Genomic DNA, 19,909 nt, shown 5'->3' on the forward strand with positions numbered 1-19,909 from the left:
TATATGAAATAATAAATTAAAAACAATTTCAAAAATCATTAGATGGTAAATCACTGATACAATATAAAATTATAAGAAGTTATTATACATTTAAATAAATCATTATACACCTAATGAAGTAGTTGTATCATCAATATTACATTTCATGTATATTTTTGAATATAAATCAGTAAAGAAGACATTAATATACAAATAGTACTTACTTTTCATTATTATTTCATCTGTATAATTTTACTCTGATTTTATTTATTTATTTTTTTATCAGTCTTGTCTATTAATGATAATCCCCTCGTGTTTATTGGATTAACTATTAAACTTATGCTAAACGCCGCCATTTTGTAAAAAAAAATATAAATGTCATTTCTTAAACTCACACTTAAGTTTCTCTCTAACTTATTAGACAATTAAATGAAAAAGTTTTTCAAAATATGAAAATATAACGATTTTATAAGACTAAGGTAGCATTAATTAAAAAGAAAAAAGATTTTTTGAGTTATAAAAAAATAAATAGTTCTAGGTATGGGATCATTCTTCTAATAATAAACCACAATTGAATACCGTGTTTTATAGCAAACGATCAAATAAAATGGTTAATCACCAATAAATTGCTCTATGAGAATTGGCAGGAAATAATAAAAAAATTATTGGCAGTGTGGAGTGGAGTTGAATGCAAGATTTATAGGGCAATAAAGTTCAGTGATCTACCAGAGATCACCACAACACTAGCGACCTCTGTCTGCCAACATGGCAGTCAGCGGTTAGTATTTGAGTTCTTGTTCTGAAGGGACTACTTCGTGTGGAAATGTTCACTGTCAGCTTTGAAATTAATGATGACCGTCATTAACGAGAATTGCTTCTTTTCTTATTTGAGGCGTTCGCAAAACATGGTAACCTAAATTTTTAATGAATTGCGTTTTTCTGATATCTTTATATTTTTTTAAAGATTATTTCATAAATTGTTGTAAGAATCTTTAGAAAATAATTATTCTTTAGGTAACGATGTTGATATGAAATTATGGTATCTGACTACCGGTTGAAGGTAAAATATTGTTAAGAACAAACCATTTAACATTGTAAAAGCTTTCATTTTTGCATTAACCACCGAACGACTTATTTATATTTCGTTTTTACGCTGGGATCGAATAGTTCCGAATTGGATACTATTTTTCCTCTAAAGCTAAAAACAAATCATTCTAAAAAGATAAATAATCAATAAAATTAAAAAACTCACTTTAATACCGGTATATTTATTTCTTGGAAGGCATTCTACTTTATTGAAATATTTTTTCAATCAAATAGTTATAGTGTTGAAGAATGCAAATCAATACTTTAAAACATTTTATATATTTATATACATATTACATCACTTTTACCGATTTTCGTCAGCGATTAACTATACTTTGACTTATAAAAGTAAACTTAAATTTTTTCGGTAGTATAGGTTTTATTGTATTTATTTAATATTACAGTTGAAATTAGTAACAAAATAAATCAATGACGTAATTAATGAGATAAAACATCAATAAGCATTCATTATGATGCACCAAGTGAAGGATAAGAACTTCAAATGTTCATGAAATGAAATCTCCACTAACTTACGTATTTGAATATACACTTCTTTAACTTGCATCATTTATCATTCTCAAAGTCAGGTTCAAATGCACATTACATAAGTGAAATTTTCTAGTTATTTGATTTCGGTATAAAAGAAACATTAAGAACAGATAAACTGGTCATAAATCTCCTTTTACCAGATTTATGGCAGTTTTACTTGCCCACATTCCGTAGATTGTGTTGTATAAGTTTATATATGCAGGGCATTACCGTTCACAGAGAATTCAAATCTGAACATTGTTATGGATTTATTCCTCACCGACCCGACCCTGAGTACCCTCCACATGGATTTCACTTCTTTTTTTTTTGGATACTTAAAATATCTCCAATTTGCTTTTAGTGTATTTATATGGCTTAGCTATTCATTATTTATTTTTAAATATATCTAAATGCGAAAACAAAACTTGTAATGTTATAAACAGTAAACGATATTTCTCTGTAGATAGTCAGCATTATTCAACGGACTTTAGTGTAATTATTGATTAAATTATAGTAAATAAAATATAATTCAATATTATTAGTTTTTAGAATAATACATATTAATTAGTTGTTTGAGAGTGGCAAAATAAAATTTGCTTTAATCTTTAACTCTAAACCTAATTTATTTCCTCTCCGACGTTTCAGCTCCCTGGCCATTATCAAGGAGACAACCAAAATTTTCACCGTGTGTGCAATGATCATTAATTGCAATTATCAGTCAGTATGGAAGAAGCGACCGTCAGAAAGAGACTGGTTTAAAACAATAATTATCCTAGAAGTGTGTAAAAATAAAATTTGATGTAGGTTTCAATTTATTGCGATTGTTTCAAGGGTTATCATTCTCTGCAGAAAAGTAAGGGTCATCCTTCCAGGAAAATTCATTATTTTGTACTGCTTCTTAAAAATGTATGTTTATTTCGGTTTATACTATTTTATTTTTATTTATAATATATTATCTATTCTTAATTTAAAACAAATTTGATCCTTTTTTTCTCTCAAGTTTATTCTTTACAACTTTTCGACCCTCAGGCCATTCTCAAAGATACCTTCATATTGATGTAATTTTCTTTTTTCAAATCTTAAAAATGCCGACTAATTGCCTTTGTCCCATATAACCTTTTCTATATAATATTTTTCTTAGATTTAAACTTTTACAAACCACTTCTCTTCTTTCCTTCATTTACATTTGCAAACTTAACAAAAAAAAAACTGTTCTAAGTTTGCAAATGTAAATAGGGCAAATATATGGGACAAAGGCAATTAGTCTGCATTTTTAAGATTTGAAAAAAGAAAATGACATCAATATTAAGGTATCCTTGAGAATGGCCTGAGGATCGAAAGTTGGAAAAGTTGTAAAGAATTAAGTTGAGAGAAAAAAGGATCAAATTTGTTTTAAATTTAGAATAAACTAAACCACTCTCAAACAAGAATAATTAAAATAATTAATCTAATATTATCTATATTAATAATCTTTCCTTTATTACTGAACCTAAAATAAGGATTTCATGCTACCTGACTATTTTTGGAATAAATATCGTTCAATTTAATGATGTTTTTATTTTACTCTATATTGCACACCTGGACCCTGTTTCATAATAAAGTACAAACTAATACTATTAGTCATGTAGATTTATCTTAATTCAATTACAGTGACTTGTATAATAGTAACTTGTACTTTAGTATTTTTTAATTCCTGTAATATCACTAATAGTCATCTCTATCATGAAAAATAAAAGTATTAGTATTATTATCACACTAGTTTCTATACTTGTACTATGAACTAATAATATTACCTTTCATTATGAAACAAGGTCCTGGTGTGAAAGCCATCAAAAACATTTAGAGGAGCTACAATGTACACACATGGCGTCCAATCATCGTATTTGGACCAAGGGAGTTACAAAGCGACTGATTTATAATGAAAACAAGTTTTTTTAAAATCAAAAATGGGCAGCTAAAAATTTTTTTTGGATTCTAGGGATGGTCTCCAAAAATATGTGCTGTCTCGAATGGGTTAAAGATTGTGGACTTAGGCAATAGCAGGTAATAACCTGCTTAGGAAGAAACTATTTTTAATTAATATGACAAGTCAATTATAAAGTATGTTAGAAGAAATATTAATTTATGTGTTAAGTGCGTGTTAATAATATTAATTTAGGTCGTCTCCTTGTTTATGGCCTGAGGGACGAAACGTTGGAGAGTAAATAAACTAGGTTGAGAGTAAAAGATCAAAGAAATTTGTGTTTTAATTATAATTATATATTTTTGTCATACATCGTAAAACAATCCCATTAGTTCGACAAACATCAATATGGTGCATGCCAAGATATAAATATACACATTACAAACAACATTTCACTCTATTTTTATTGTGCAGAAAAATTATTACTTTGAACGGAAGGGACTATAAATTAAACTAAGGATATTAAAGGTATTATGATCACTATGTACCCATTAGCCTCTTGCCCCATCTCGCTAATTTTTACGAAAAGAACATCCTAAATTATCTTCGGGAATTCTGTGATGAACAGTCCGTAATACTTAACGATCAAACTGGATTTCAAGCCCACGTGAGAATCGAAAACCATCTCATGAAGTTTAAGACGGAAATGAATACCGACTGTAAAAGAATACGGCGACTATGGTCTCCATAGGCTGCACTAAGTTTCGACTCGGTATCTCACGGTATTTGATGTTGTAAGTTCCAGGACAGAAGTCTCTCCTACAGAAAAGAGAGAGAGTACAGAGAAGCACTCCAGCACTGTTCCATAGGCGTGTGTTGAGCAACAAATGACAATACTCTCACCAGTATTGTTCTCGATTTACATTACTGAAATAGTAGTCGAAAACTAGGGAACAGTTGCAAGAGAAGATAAAATGTATATATGTCTATATATAATTAGTTTATAAGTAAATAGTATATAAGTATGTGTTTAAAAATAAATAAAGTAGGAGGTTAGAAAAAAAAAAAAAAATACGGCGCAGCTACAACAACATAAATCCCACACATGCACAACGGTAAAAAAATTAAACAAAAAGATAGTTAAACAACTGGTACACCTCAACACCTCCTATGTAGAGTTCGCTCCCTTAGCAAAAAAGAGATCCAGACTGTCCAAAACCCTCAAAGTGGCAAATTTCATAATCTCCCCATCTAATGTCATAGTATATTTTAATATAAACCTGGATTGTCTCCTTAAGTTTTGTACGCATTTTCATCATAAAACCAAAACGTTTAGGAGGAAGTCCTACCACATGCTACTTATGCCATCTTCTGACATCATTAGCCCTTTCCTGACTAAAACTACCCTCAAGCGTACCCTCTGACTTGTGCTCTTCTACAGTGTCTACTTGTTCATGGACCTCACAGGTGGCACACAGTGCCATCTACAGAACCAGATACTCCATACTGCAAAGATCATTTGGACCACAATATGGAAAAAGAAGAAACTGCCAGCACTACATAACCTGATATTCCAAGTTCTGGACTTTATCAGTAGATGACACATTAAATTCCTAGACTCACTGAAATATCAAACAAATCCACTGTTTCAGACCTTTTATCCAGGGTCCCCACCATTGCCCTGGCAACACACAGCATCATAGACTCTTGTCCATAGTCACTTGTAAATATTGTAAATAGCATTAGTTTTCTGAATCAAGTACTTTGTAGTATAATTCATGTTTAATTTTAAATAGGAATATTTTAAAAACATTTAAAGGTATTGCACCATTTCACCAAAATATCAGTCAATTCAATGACAAAAAAAGAAGCATCTTACCTTAGGGCGTAATTAGCAATTTTTACTCAACCAGTGGATTCATACACTATGTAATTCAGATTTTTCTTAATAAAAGTTTTTAGATAGATTCCAAATGGAAATAGGAATGCTTTATCAAAAAAATACACTTTCATAGCTATACCAATTGAAGTTAAATCTAAAATTTCAGCTGAATAATTTAAACTTGACTTGTATATAGTAAACAAATCCTTGCAATTTATTATCATCGTTTAACCTCCATAAAAACAAAAGAAGCTAAATGTGTGCAGAGTGCATTTGTATTATAACTCCTGTAATTTTAATTATTAATAAACAAACTAAATAACTATGATTATATTTCCATTAATTTAGAAAATAATCAGGGAATACTCAATTAGGAAAAATTTAATCACGACATAGATTATTGTAAAAGAGTTTTAAAGAGAGATAACCATTTGAATAATTACTGTTTGCCTTAAAATAATGGTTATCTACAGTGTGCTGAAGACAATGAGGTCACAACCAACATTAGAGCCTGTGGTGAGACAGTTAAGGCGATTGTAGGGGAGGAAGAAAGACAGAGCTGGGGTGAATAAAGAGGAGATGTGAGTTATGAAGGCCCAGCTTGCAGGGAGCATTCACATGCTAATCAAACCGACTCCTTAATAGGCTGGTCTCGACATAAATTAAGTTGTTCATTAGTCGGTGAGGAATAGTTCATTAATAGAAATTAGCTAACCCTCGTGGGATTTTATTATCTACTACTGATTTATTGCAGGAGCCCTTTTTCAAAACCAAATGCCATCAATGTTTATCTTGGTATACCCTACTAACAGCTTCTTATACCATCCATGAGAAGATTCATTGTCAATATTGAACTGATTTATACAAATGTATAAAATCCAGATAGGAACCAAAGCTATAACCAATCAGCAAACAGAGAAGGAAACATAGAAACATTAAATTACAATACAAAAAGTATTCATAAATTAAGACCTTAGCAGAACTAAATCTAAGAATCATTATATATAATTTGTTAAACATATCTTGAAAGGATAGGCATTCAAATTGGTCATCAAAATCATGGTAGCTTATAGAAATGGATATTCTTAGATGATTTTTATTTTGCTTTTATAATTCAAACCATTTTTCCATAATTCAATAATGAATCAGTTATTCTCACGAGGTTAGATAGATTCTCTTTTAGAATTTAATTCATTTGGAAAATATCCTCATCAGTTCAGGAAAAGGCCCTCTATATCAACTTCAACATAGAGACCAACATTTATTTATATCTTCTTGGAATTAAAATATATTTGGTTGAAGGTAGTTTGATAAAATTCAATAGTTAACAAAGGTGCTGTTGATACTAATAACTTGGAGTTTAAACTTTCAATAGTGTTTATGTAATTTTATTTTTTATAATTATTGAAATCACTTACAATAGTTATCATTAGACTTACTCTTTGCAAATTTACACATCATTTCATGCATTTGAACCAAATATATTTTGTAAAATGATAACTTAATAATATAATTATAAACTGAATTCAATCAAATGAGCAAATTATAATGTATTCTCCTTGCAATAATCCAAAGGAAAAACTGAGTTCATTTCATAAGGAGATAAAGAATTAATTATCTTTTATAATATTACAAAAATTAAATTAAATTATGATGTTGAAGCAGGTGCTAGTACTTTAAAGAAATCATAGAGTGTTCATAAAATATTTTATTATTGATGAACTAACAAATACTATCATCATAATTTATAATAATAAAAAAATCATTAAAAATGACTAATTTAAAAGTTAATTAAAATGTTACTTATGTTTATTAGAAAATATTATTGTTCCGTTTGGGAAGAAGATTAATTAAAATAACTTTGTATATATTTCAAGCATATAAAGGAACAAAGTTTAGTTCAATCGTTCCAAGAACCAAATTACTAAATAAACCTAACTTTTAATAATTTCTATGCAATAATTTCAGGTATCAGGAGAAGCAATGTACCCAACAGTTGGTTGCACCTTGCCACGCCATTGGGGTGGAGTCAGAGGACCCCCAAGAGGCATACAAGTCCTCCCACCTGCAGAAGTTGGACCATCTCAGGAATCTGGACCAGGTACACCACTCATGGCAGCTAAAAGGGAGAGCCAAGTCTGACTAATGACCAAATTGTAAGCACCTATGGCTTACAAAAAGCACGCTGAAGTGCTTTATGAACTATGATCCCTATTTACTGTTTGGTTGAATATTATGTTCATTTTATACCCTTTTGTATAACTTAATATACATAATGTGACACAAGTAATGGATGATAAGTTTATTCAATATCTTTTTAAGATGTATGCTTCAAGTGAGCATGATAAGTATCGCAAAGGAAAATGATACGTGTTATCATATGAAGAGCAAAATGTCTTCAGAATTGAATTGTAATATTGTTCGAGATAAAGCAATGATGTTTTTAAATAACTGGTAATACATTTGGGCAATGTACTTTAAATAAATATTGAAACAAACTGCAGTAATTTTAACAATTACTGAACACTGACCTACACATTAACTTACCTTCTTATTATGTCACTTGTCAATTCATTAACTTTTACCTACATCAGGTGATGACAAAGAGTTTAATATAGACAAATAAGTAAATAAATCTTAAGATCCAAAAATTGATAACATTAAAAAATTTCCATAAAATTAATTTTTCATTAGACAATTATAACAATTAATAACATCGTTCCTACATTTTTCTTTCCAATGTCCAAACCAATCATAATTATTTATACTCTTTTGTATTCATTAAGTTTTGGCTCCATCATCATAACTGTGACAATTTAGTTATCGAAATTAATTATTGATTAACCGGAATCAAACTGTTGATAGAAATTCAAAGTACTATATTGGAAACTAAGTTATAAAAAAATGTTAACTATAGAATGAATTTATAATACTTCACAAAAGTGCAACCAATTTGTTAATTGACCTTAAATTTACTTAAAATATATTTTCAATTTATGACTGTCTAGTCAGTGCAAAATTCAATTTTGACATGATGAAGTTTAATTTTATTTCAAGTGCTCAATAACAACATGTAATAATGATTATTACTCATGATTCCATCTCAACAGCATAAAAGTTGGAAAAAGTCATGATGAAAATACACTACTATTGTGGAATTTAATAACATTATTTTGAATAATTGAACAGGCAAAATCAGAAACAGAACAGGTGTTTCTGGAACTTAACTTTTATAATATTTGTAATGATACTTTGTGGAATTGGTAAATCAAAAATTGTAAATACAAATATCAATTGTTGTTAATGAATCCAATTGAATTTCTCGTTTTGAATATTTAAAAATATTAATAATGTATGTTACTAGAGATTTAATCATAAAGCAAGTTAACTACAGGGTTTAAATTTATTAATGTAAACGAAATTGTACAGCTAAATATTGGAATCATTAGATATCGGATTCCACAATTCTTACATGTAAAGGAAATCATATACTTTGTGTTACATACTCCTATATCAATATTTAGTATAAAATTCTATGTAATATTAATACAATAAGCTAGTGCTAAAAGTTAGAAATAAACAATTATAAGTGTGTAATTGTACTTTGTATGTTATTGTGATGGTTATAAGTTTCATTTCTATTAACAAAAAAAAAAATTGTGATAATACATTGGCATTTGTCTTACGGAAAACTGGCCCTCAACAAGATGGTTTTTGATGTTAAATTAAACATTGTTAATAATATTGAAGTAAAATGTTTTGTGAATCGATTACTTTCCATCGTTTCCATTTTATGATGATTTGAATATTGCAAATATATACGTAAAATATATGTATATAAAATAATGTTGTTGATTTTGTATAGACAGTTCTATATTTTTATGGTAAAGCATATTAAATTAAATTTAAACATTTTTTAATGTTATTTAACAAATAGATTAGATACATATATTGCTTATAGAAAATATGTGAGCTGCAATGTTAAGTCTTAGCCCATTCTTATATCTTTAAGGCCTAAGGTTTGTAAATATTTGTAAATAAATAACAAATTACTATGCACTGTTTTATAAATGTATATTATTTAAATTTATTTGTAAATAAGGTTATTAAGAGTATGATTTTAATTAAATATAGCCATTTGATGTGTATGTTCTCTAAATAATGAAAATTAAAATCTTTTAGGATTTTATGATCAATGTGACCTGTTGTATTTAAAAAAAGAAGGAATATGGCGATAATATTTAATTTCTTTCCTATAAATAAATTATTGTTAAAACCTCTATTCATAAGTGTTTACTTGTAGACCTCCCTTAACTGTAAAAGGGCAATGGTCTACCGTCCTGCAGTGGGCAGCAGCACCAGGAAGTAAGGGCTCGAATCATAACATTACAAACACATTCAACAAAGCCATTCGTCTTTGCCAGCCCCAATACATAATTAAATACAATATCGTCAAATACCTTAATTAGTGGTTCGTACAGATTTAAGATCTTAAATGTTATATTATAGTTATTTTCTTTTCCAAAAATATAAATGTTTTTAATAAAAGTAAGTAAATGATTGGTTAATTATAAAGGCTCTTTGGAGAGGAAAATTCAAGCTATTAAAAGATAAACCGTATAAAAATGAGTGAGATTTCAGTTGCAATTGACTGGCTGAAACGCCATATGGCAATTGAAATAGGAAAATAAGTCACTAATGCTCAAAGAAATTTTAAAGTGAAGGTGGAAAGTAAGGTGTAATTTTTGTAAATAATAAAGAATCATTAATCCAGTTTAGTAATTCTTAATAATGCATGATCATTCTAGAAAGAAAATTGTATATATATATATTAAGTTCTATGCCAAAGATGTTTAATTATATTGCAAATACCTAATTGTACATTATTAATAAAATGGTTTACAATAATGTTTAAATATTTTTGTCTTTTAATAATGTGTGAATAAAATGTAATAGCATTTTTTAATGTATATTGTAAAAATTATTCCTGTGTAACAATAAAATTATAAAAACAATTTTTTTTTTATTTAAAACTTATATCTTTTAAGCCTTACTGATATGAGACCATATTTATGATATATATATGTTAATTTTTCTCTACCTTTATAATTTATAAAATGATGATATTGGAAGAATTATGTGTCATTTGGTTGTGTTTAAAATTGAGTGCTATAAAATAAATCATAGGTATCAGGTTAGTCCATAATTTCGTGTGCATCAAGTTTTTTTTGCACCAAAACCAGAGTCTTTCTACAGCAATGGAATAAATAAAACTACCTGTAAGATGGCAGGAATTGTAGAAGAGGAAAATACATCATTGATTAAAATGTTAAATTGTGTTTAAATTTACTATTTAAAAATTTCCCAAAAATGCGCACAAACCTTTGGACTGACCTGATATATTCATATGCTTTTTATTAACAATATATGATTCTTTTATAGTCAGAGTATTCTACAAGTGATTGAATCACAGGACAATAATTTTATATAATTACATATATTCAGCCTCCTAAAGATCATTTTTAAATTTTCAGTTACTTTCATTCCAGTATCTCATCATCATTCCATTATATTTTGCCCTTCTTTCCTCAGATCTCACTCAAAATATTTTTTTTTTTTCATTTTCTCATTATAACATCAGTAAGTTCTAGTTTCTAAAACTCTTTTCTTATATTATCTTCTTTAATATTTATTTCACTCTAAATTTTCCTAAACATATTTGATTGTTTTTTTTTTTTTTGTAATCCTATAATTATTGTATTTAAATTGTTTATTATTCTTTTTTTTTTCTAAACTATAAAACAGATTGCTAGCCATTTCTTTTATACAGAGTGCGGCAGCAGTAGGATAGTGTGTTTGCCTTGCATATCCCACTATAACCAAAAATAAATGATTTATTTTTTATGTTTTCTTATTATACATGAAGGGAGGAGGGAGATCTATTTAATTTTTATGGGAAGATGCAAATTTTGAAACATCAACTATGGTGCAGCCCAGCACTCGGTTGAGCGCTTTATTGATGGGGCTGCACTTTGTCCACTGCATCCATCTGGCTCTACACCCAGCCCTCCTGGTTCCACTCTATTTGCATCCATTCGAGCACACCAGAAGAAATATCAATCTAATCAGTTTCTGTTATACTTTTTATTTCCTGTTATGTTTCTTACTTCTTTAATTCTGTAGTCTTCAGTACCCTCAAAATTTATCTTTTAACAAGCTCTTCTTTCCATTGTTCAACATATCTTACATCATTGTCAAAATTGTACAACACTTTAAAACTATGATAATGGAGATTAGCAATTAAGTTAACATTAAAAAAAAATCCATCAATTGTGGTTAATTACCATTAGCATAATTACCTAGTTAAAGTATGATAATAGGCATGCCCATATATATCAATGTTGAATAAAAATTATTTACTAATTTTTTTATCTTTTATTTTTAACCATGGTTGTTATAAATAATAAAATTATTATAAAAAATTGTAAATAATAATTTTAAATCACTTATATCAGACCTAAGAGAATAAACTATGATGAAATCGACAACTGAAAAATGAGTGAAGACTTAAAAAATACAAATAATCCTTATCTGAAGGAAGAGATAAAATAATACTTAGCTGTCAAAAAATCATTAACAAAGAAAGGAGTCCTGTTTTCCTTGGTATAAAAAAAAAAAAAAATTACTTATTAATTGTAACCTGAATACATATATAATTTTTGTTTGAATGCAATAACACTGGAAAACTATGGTGCACCTATAAACCATGTGTAATATTTAAAAAATAAAATAAAATGGTAAGAGCAGTTTTTTTTATAAACATTTAACAGAAAAATGACAATGAAGAAGAAATTATAAACACTGTTTTTTTTTTGTTTTTTTTTGTTTTTTTATAACTAATAAAATCAATACTGATCTTTTCATTTCAATAATATTCATTTAATATCTTCAGATTTTTTGTAAAATTCTATTTAACTACAAATGGAAAATAAAACATTTTTTTATAAATTTTAAAATTTCAATCAATAAATCAATAAATATTTTTTTCTTGTATCAGTAATTTTGTATTAAATACCATCTCATGTCATAAATACGTATATACATAAGTAATAGTTAATCTATTTTTCCTGAAAATTCTCTGTGATTATTCACTAATACTAGTTATCAAGAAATAGTAGCAAGTTTAAACTTGACAAACAAGACTAAACTGAAGATGTAAACATACTCAGGCCACAATATTTGCCTATAGTATTTTATATAACATTTTCATAAACAATATGTTCAAAGAAGTTCATGAATATTATTTTGCATGCTGTACAGTTGAGTTGTTATGGAAACAGTTACTAGGATACAACCAACCCATTTCAAGTGAGGTTAGCTAATGGTGTCCCCTTAAATTACTTTAGTTAATTTGTTTGTGTTTGTGTATTATGTATTCACATAATGATGATATAAGAATACATAAATTATCTAAAAAACGTACCAAGATGGATGATTACATGATGATAAAGAGGATTGGAGAAGGAGCTCATGGATATGTTTTGCATGCCAAGTGCAAAGAAACAAGCAAAGAAGTAGCATTGAAAAAGGTTCTTGTCAAACGTAAAGAAAAAGGTTTACCTAATGAAATAATAAGAGAAATCAAAACACTTCAGGCTGTTGACTGCAGATATGTAAGTCTTTAATATTGAAGATGAAATTCAATAATAAATTTTGCTCTTATTCTCTCATTTACATTATTATACATAAATATTTTCAATATATGGAAGGTTCAGGAGGAGTTTATATGTTTTTATCTTTGAGATTTGATTTTTCCAATCAAAAATGTAAAAAATAGTACAGGATAGGCCATATACTTCTGCTCAGTTACTCTATTTCTCAGTTTTAATGATTCCAAACGAAATATGATATAATTGATATAATATAATGTAATTACTGAGACATTTTTCATAACATCATTTCATTACGTCTTAATTTTCATTATTAGATTAATTATTTATTATATGATTGTTTGAGATTGGTTTATTTTATTATTAATATATACAATTTTGATCCCTTTAATCTCAACTTTTATTCTTAAATAACTCTCCAACGTTTTTCTCAAGGAGACAACCTTCTATATTGATGTAATTGTTTTTAATCTCAATTTGCAGGCTAATCGTTAATTTTCACTTCAAAACTGCTTAGTGATATTGATTTAGGTTGTGGTCATTCTTAATACATTTATTGTTCTATAATTAACATAATAAAAAAAAAATGTCCTAAGAATTACTTAAATAAAAAGTTAATCTTAGGTAGCAGAGTTATTTAAGAAAGAATTAATCTTCATTAGAAATTTTTTTATAGCACCTAAGCAACAAAGTACATTTTCTGTATTTAGTTCTATTTCTGTAATATACTTCTTTTTGGTTATATATAACCATCATTTAGTGAAACTAGTTACAATAACTGATAAGATATACATTGGTCTATAGGCAATTATGAAAAAAAAGAAAAAAAATATTATTATATTATTACTGATTTTATTAGAACACTGCTATTAACTTCTACTTGCTCAAAAGGGATACATAAACCCCCAAACAATCCTTTTGATTGAAGGCCAGCCTTACTGCTGGTATAATTAAATTACAATTGCTGACATAATTATTTTCACACTTTAATACGTAAGTACTGACATTTATTTGGAAGGGTAAAATAAAACCCTTTTTTCAATTGGATTATTTAATTTCAAATGAATACATTTCTTATGATTTAAAAAAAAAAAATGAGATTCTAAATTTAAATTAAAACAAAGAAAATTTTTCTGTGCAGAAGTTGGTCAAGAAAGTAAAAACTCGAATTCCAAATATTTTGAAAAACCTGATAGATTTATCGTTGTCCTGCTATGAAATTTCATCAGGGAAAAGACAATACGTGTGATTTATAGCAACTGGAGATGCAATTGTTAACAAACTCGTACTTGAATAATCTATACGGTTAGATGCTAAAAATTCCTATTTTGAACCAAATTTTCAACTGAAAGCTTTTGATATAGCAAAGGAATTAGGAAACAACAATTAAAGCATCCAATTAGGATATTATGATAACGAATCCAATTAGGTTAGAGGGCATTAGAACCAAGCATACCTTGTTTTGCAAGGTATTTTCCATCTTTTAAATTGGTTTATATATTAAATTTTAGAAATAATATGTTCATTAATAGAATTCAAAATTATTAATAAACTTCTTTTATTCCAATTTAAAAATTGGAATTTTATTGTTTTGATGTTTGTATAGGCCTATTAGTTTTTTAATAAGCAAATACTCCTTAGCGGATAACTCTCAGCAACAGACAAATCTGTCTGATTAGTGGCTATCTGTTGTAAAGAGGTACCACTGTATTTTCCTTGTTTTATTATGCACTAGATTAAGTTTGTAGTCTGTAGATAACCCCTACCCAGGTAGAATATAATAGGGTACAATAAACAGCTAACCAATTTTTTTTAACATTTGTAATAGACATAAAATATTTGATGAACCATTGTTTCAGGTAATGAAGCTTCTTGATTTCTTCTCTAAAGGTTCAGGATTTATTCTGGTATTTGATTATATGCCTTCTGGTCTCTGGGAAATGCTAAACGATGAACACATCAAACTGAGTGAGGGACAATTAAAAACATACATGCAAATGCTACTTCAAGGTGTCAGTTATTTACATGAAAATAGAATAATGCATCGGGTAAACATTATAGTACATGACTTTAGCTTTAGTTAAGTATTATAATGTATTAGGCACAATTTGTTCAAATAAAATAAATAAAGAATAACAAGATTAATTTAATTTTGATTTGAAAGGAAATATTTTAGTATTATTAATTGTCAGTATAATTGTTTTAATTTAAGAATTTTGATGTAACTTCAGTTTTTTTTTTTGTTCTAATATTGTTTATAGCTAAATAATTCTGTTTATTTAAGTATGCTGCTGAATTATAAAATATGTTTTGATTAAATATTATATGGAGATTTATTTAAATAACACATTGGGTCAATTATTAAATTTAATAAAAAAGTATTTTTATTTACAATCTACTGAATATAGTTAAACATTTCATTATGATAACAGGATTTGAAGCCAGCTAATCTTTTGATTGGACAAGATGGGATTTTGCGCATAGCAGATTTTGGACAAGCTAGACCTTTTTTAAAAGATGGAGTGAAATGTTATACACCACAAGTTTCTACGAGGTGGTATAGGGCTCCAGAACTTCTTTATGGCTCACGAAAATACACAGAAGCTCTGGATTTATGGGCAGTAGGATGTATAGTTGCAGAGGCTTTCAATAAAATGCCACTATTTCCCGTAAGTTGGATTTGTTTTCATCTTCAAGATCCCATGATTTTATTCATGACTCCTAGAAAGTTATATACTATACTTTTCAATCAAATTAAGTAATTTTTTATGGATATATATAAATAAAATATCAATAGATTTTTAAATTTATTTAATTTTATCTTAAAATTCATTTTATTAACAAGATATCAATCGATTTATTCTTTTCTTTTATTTCATTATTGACGAATTTTATTACTGTGGTTTTCATAATAAACCTTATTCATTCCTTTCGTTTTTAAAGGAGGCCATTTATTTATTTGTTTGTAATTATGCCATGTATAAAGTATAATACATGTATTCTTGGTTACTTTACTTATCATTCAATAGATTCTAAAAACCTTTTGATTCCAGCAAAATTGATTTTTAATAGTATTTTATTTGGGTTAAAAAAGTAGGAATTAATTAGAAGTCTGAATAATCAGTAATAGGTATAAAAAAAATTGTTTAAGTATAGTGCCATATGGTCAACAGATAAAACTTCATCAACTCTTTTTGTTTAAAATTATATTTACTTTTTTAGAATTTACTTAGTTCCAGAGACCCATATTGATGTCAACACAAAAAGAAAGAAAACTTAATATCTGATCAGAAGGGAATATTAATTTTGGACTAGTTTTAGTATTTAAATCCTGGAAAAAACAATCACAGAACATTGTTTGTACTGTTGGAAGTACTATCAAGAGTAAAGTTTCCAGTATAATTATGTGAATTCACTTTAAGAAGAAGGAATTGAATAATTTTCTGCTCATTAAGAGAAATATTTATAAAATCATACAGACCATATTTTGAATAATTAATATATATATTTTTTAATTTATTAATGATATCATTCCTAAAATCATTAATTTCATGCAATATAACAATTATAAAAATTAAAATATTATAATTATTATCTTATTTAGGGTGAAACAGATATTGATCAGCTGGCATTGGTGATAAGATCACTGGGAAGTCCCACTGAGGAAAATTGGCCAGGACATACAAAACTTCCAGATTTTAATAAAATATCATTTAAACAATCACCTCCTCTTCCATGGGAAAAACTACTGCCATTTGTTAACAAGGACACTAGGGAATTCATAAAAGCATTCATTAAATATGATGCAAACAAAAGGTTGACAGCAAAACAGGTACTCGAAAATTTTCTCCTTTTTACATAAATTAAGTAATAGATTAAAATAACTAAAAGTTTCTAATAAAGTACATGTTTTCTTACATTGTTAACTTGACTGATTATTCATCATAATCGATTCTTTTACAAATTATTTTTCCATTAAAAGAAATAAATTTAAATTCTTGAAAAATCCTAGTCAATTTGGATAGAAACTTTTATAATTTTTATTTTTATTCTAAATTTTGATAATTTTAATCACAATTTTTTTGTTTACAAACAATTTATATGTTTTATTTTAACCCTTTGCACTCAAGGGTTCCAGAGCGGAGCCATTTAAATTTTGTCTTAAAGCTCAAGGGATCCACTATGGAGACAATGAAAATAATATTCAGTTTATAATATAAAGACAAAGACAAATCATAAAACTATTGTATATAAGATATTTCGCTTTTGGTGACAATGACGGTGGGGGCTCACAGATTATTACAAAGGTAATATGAATGAAAAAAAACTTCGAGTGCAAAGGGTTAATATTTCAATTATATTAACATTGGATCTATGAATTTTCATTAAAATCAGTTCAGTAATTTTCAAAAATATATAAACATATTTAAAGTAATTTTCATAATAAGACCAAGAAAATTATTTTTTAAAAAATAAATAAATAAAATAAGCATTTTCTTGTTTTTTAAAAACCACCAAAAACATGAATTATATCATGATATAATTATATCATTTAAAGTTGTTTTTACAGTTTAAATGACTTGAGTAATGATTTGGGCTGATAAACTTTTAAAGAAAATATTACGCATTACTCAAAATTAACAAATTTTGTTATTTTTATTTAATTATATTATATTTAATAAAATATTTAAAGTTTTAGATACTTTATCTATTTCCGTGAAAATTTAATAAAATATAGATAAATCAAAGTAGTGAAGAATCCTGTAAGTTTCTGAGAGAAGGACATATCTGTAAACCAGATCAATTCCATACACTAAATCAAATACTTCAATCCAAGAAAATATAATTTGAATGACTTAAATTTTGAAATAAAATTTATTTTTCAATAAAGCAAATTATAATAAAGGCACCTGTAACAGTAAGAATTTTTCAAGAAAAATTTTTTTTTTCACCATGGGGAGGTGCCCACCTCTAGATCCACTAGTGACTTAATAATATACAGCAGCCATTTTGAAAAATCTGCCATAATTGTCTAATGGAATCTTAAAAAATGGAAAAATTTTTACCATCGTATTATTACTAACATTTTTAGATAATAATGAAAGGATAGAAATTTACACTTATTTCAAGGCACAGAAAAATTTTAAGCTATTTTTACTAGACTATATTCATTTCTTCTAAGTGATCTTTAGATTTTAAAATTAATACTTTATTTTACTCTTAGATCACATCGCTCCAAAAAGTTTCAGTTTTTCATCTAACCTAAATAAGAAAAAAAAAATTCCTAACATCATTTAAGATTGACTTTGGTTCACCCCATTTATCTTCAGAAAGAGAATTGCGCTTTGACTATAGAAAATTGTTTTCTTGTAAATTTTTGTTCTCTAGATAACTTATCAGCTGATAATAAAAGTAAACATTAAATTTGATTTTTTTTTTTTTCTCAGGCCTTGAAACATCCATTCTTTAGTTCTGACCCACTCCCAGCTACAGAAAATGAGATGCCAATACCTCCTTATGACCACAGAACTCTGGTAAATGGCAATATGTATGAAAACCATGATGAAGAACTGTTTGAAGAACTAAGTCGACTGATCGATGAGAAGTTTTAAGACTTTTAAGGTTTTTTTTACTTTTTCAGTTAAATGTTGTGTAACTATAAAAAATTGTTTTAAACAAAATTTAATAAAAATGATTAAATGAAGATTAGATGCTGAATTATTTAATAATTTTCATTTCAATTAGATTATTTATTTAGTATTTAATAAAATATAAATTTATTTAGCAGTTTATAGGATTGCAATTTTTATATTGATTAATGTTTATAATGATATGTAATGTTATTTCTTGACTGTTGAGGAGGATATAAGTTTGATAAAAAATTTATTTATGATAAAAAAATGTATTCCATTTATATATAGATAGATAATAAGAGATAATGATCTAAAAAACCTTTTCTTTAAGGATTCACAATATTTATTTATACAATATTTCTTCTATATCAAAAAACATGGTTCAGTTTAGAATACATTTATAACATTATATTTTTAGTTCTTATTATTTTTGGCCAAGTTCTATAACTAATAAAATATATATTTACTCTAATTCTTGTATTTTATTTTCCCTGGTGTATGCTTTATACTCAATATCAATAATTAAAAGATACTATCATTAATAAGGTAATACATTTATTGCATAAAAAATAGATGAAAAGAAATTTTCCTTGACAGAAAGGCATATCAAATGACCAATGATTTTCATTAAATTATATTTGTATTCAGGTTCTGCCTTGTCACACAAATGATGAAATAAACAAGCTCAAACAACCGATCAAGATATCATTGATAACCAATCAGAATAGAGACAGTAACAATGGTGGAAACAAGAATACTTGTTCATAGTAAAGAACAAGTTTACTTTTACTTTCTCATAAGACCTATTTTAATAGCATTCCAGTTAGTGGGATTACTTCCAATAAGTAACCTTGTACATGAAAAGAAAGATACCTCCAAATTAAATTTTAGCTTTAATTCTTACTCTACATATTATACAATGCTGTTCTATTTATCAACTGTTTCAACGGTCATTTATTTGTCTATAACATCGACAATAAGTAGTTTTAAGCTGTGTTTTCATATTGTTGATTATTTTGAAGCAATGATGATAACATTAATAAAGCTTTTGTCAGTCAGATCGGGTATCAAATTATTTCAGCTTTTAGATTCTTATGATCGAAACATATCAAAACACCGAATATGGAAAAGAGATGAGAGCAAAGTAAAAAAATCTTATTTATTCAGATTTTTTTTTGTATTTTTCATTATTTTTCGTTTAACTATGCAGTACACTTTTCTTAAAATG

At 27.2% G+C, this 19,909-nt stretch overlaps 2 protein-coding genes across 3 annotated transcripts in view; both read left to right on the forward strand.

The window, feature by feature from the left end:
- Nucleotides 1–7,866, forward strand: part of side-VII (sidestep VII) — a gene marked incomplete at its 5' end in the record, with an annotated part of 293,850 nt that extends 285,984 nt beyond the window's left edge. For both annotated transcript variants that reach the window (XM_067045798.1, XM_014438911.2), the window contains 1 exon segment: nucleotides 7,347–7,866. In XM_067045798.1, the coding sequence (XP_066901899.1) occupies nucleotides 7,347–7,520 (174 nt within the window).
- Nucleotides 7,867–12,580: 4,714 nt separating this feature from the next.
- On the forward strand, nucleotides 12,581–18,752 carry LOC106692774 (cyclin-dependent kinase 20). The gene is made up of 5 exons (XM_014438913.3): nucleotides 12,581–13,051; nucleotides 14,908–15,096; nucleotides 15,481–15,717; nucleotides 16,653–16,880; nucleotides 18,496–18,752. Exons 1-5 carry the CDS (start codon nucleotides 12,809–12,811, stop codon nucleotides 18,658–18,660), a joined length of 1,062 nt encoding a protein of 353 aa, XP_014294399.1. The 5' UTR covers nucleotides 12,581–12,808; the 3' UTR covers nucleotides 18,661–18,752.
- Nucleotides 18,753–19,909: the final 1,157 nt, after the last annotated feature.

This window comes from Halyomorpha halys, unplaced genomic scaffold (assembly GCF_000696795.3).
Source record: "Halyomorpha halys isolate HHAL.00 unplaced genomic scaffold, Hhal_1.1 Scaffold71.1, whole genome shotgun sequence".
NCBI classification, from domain to species: Eukaryota; Metazoa; Arthropoda; class Insecta; order Hemiptera; family Pentatomidae; genus Halyomorpha; species Halyomorpha halys.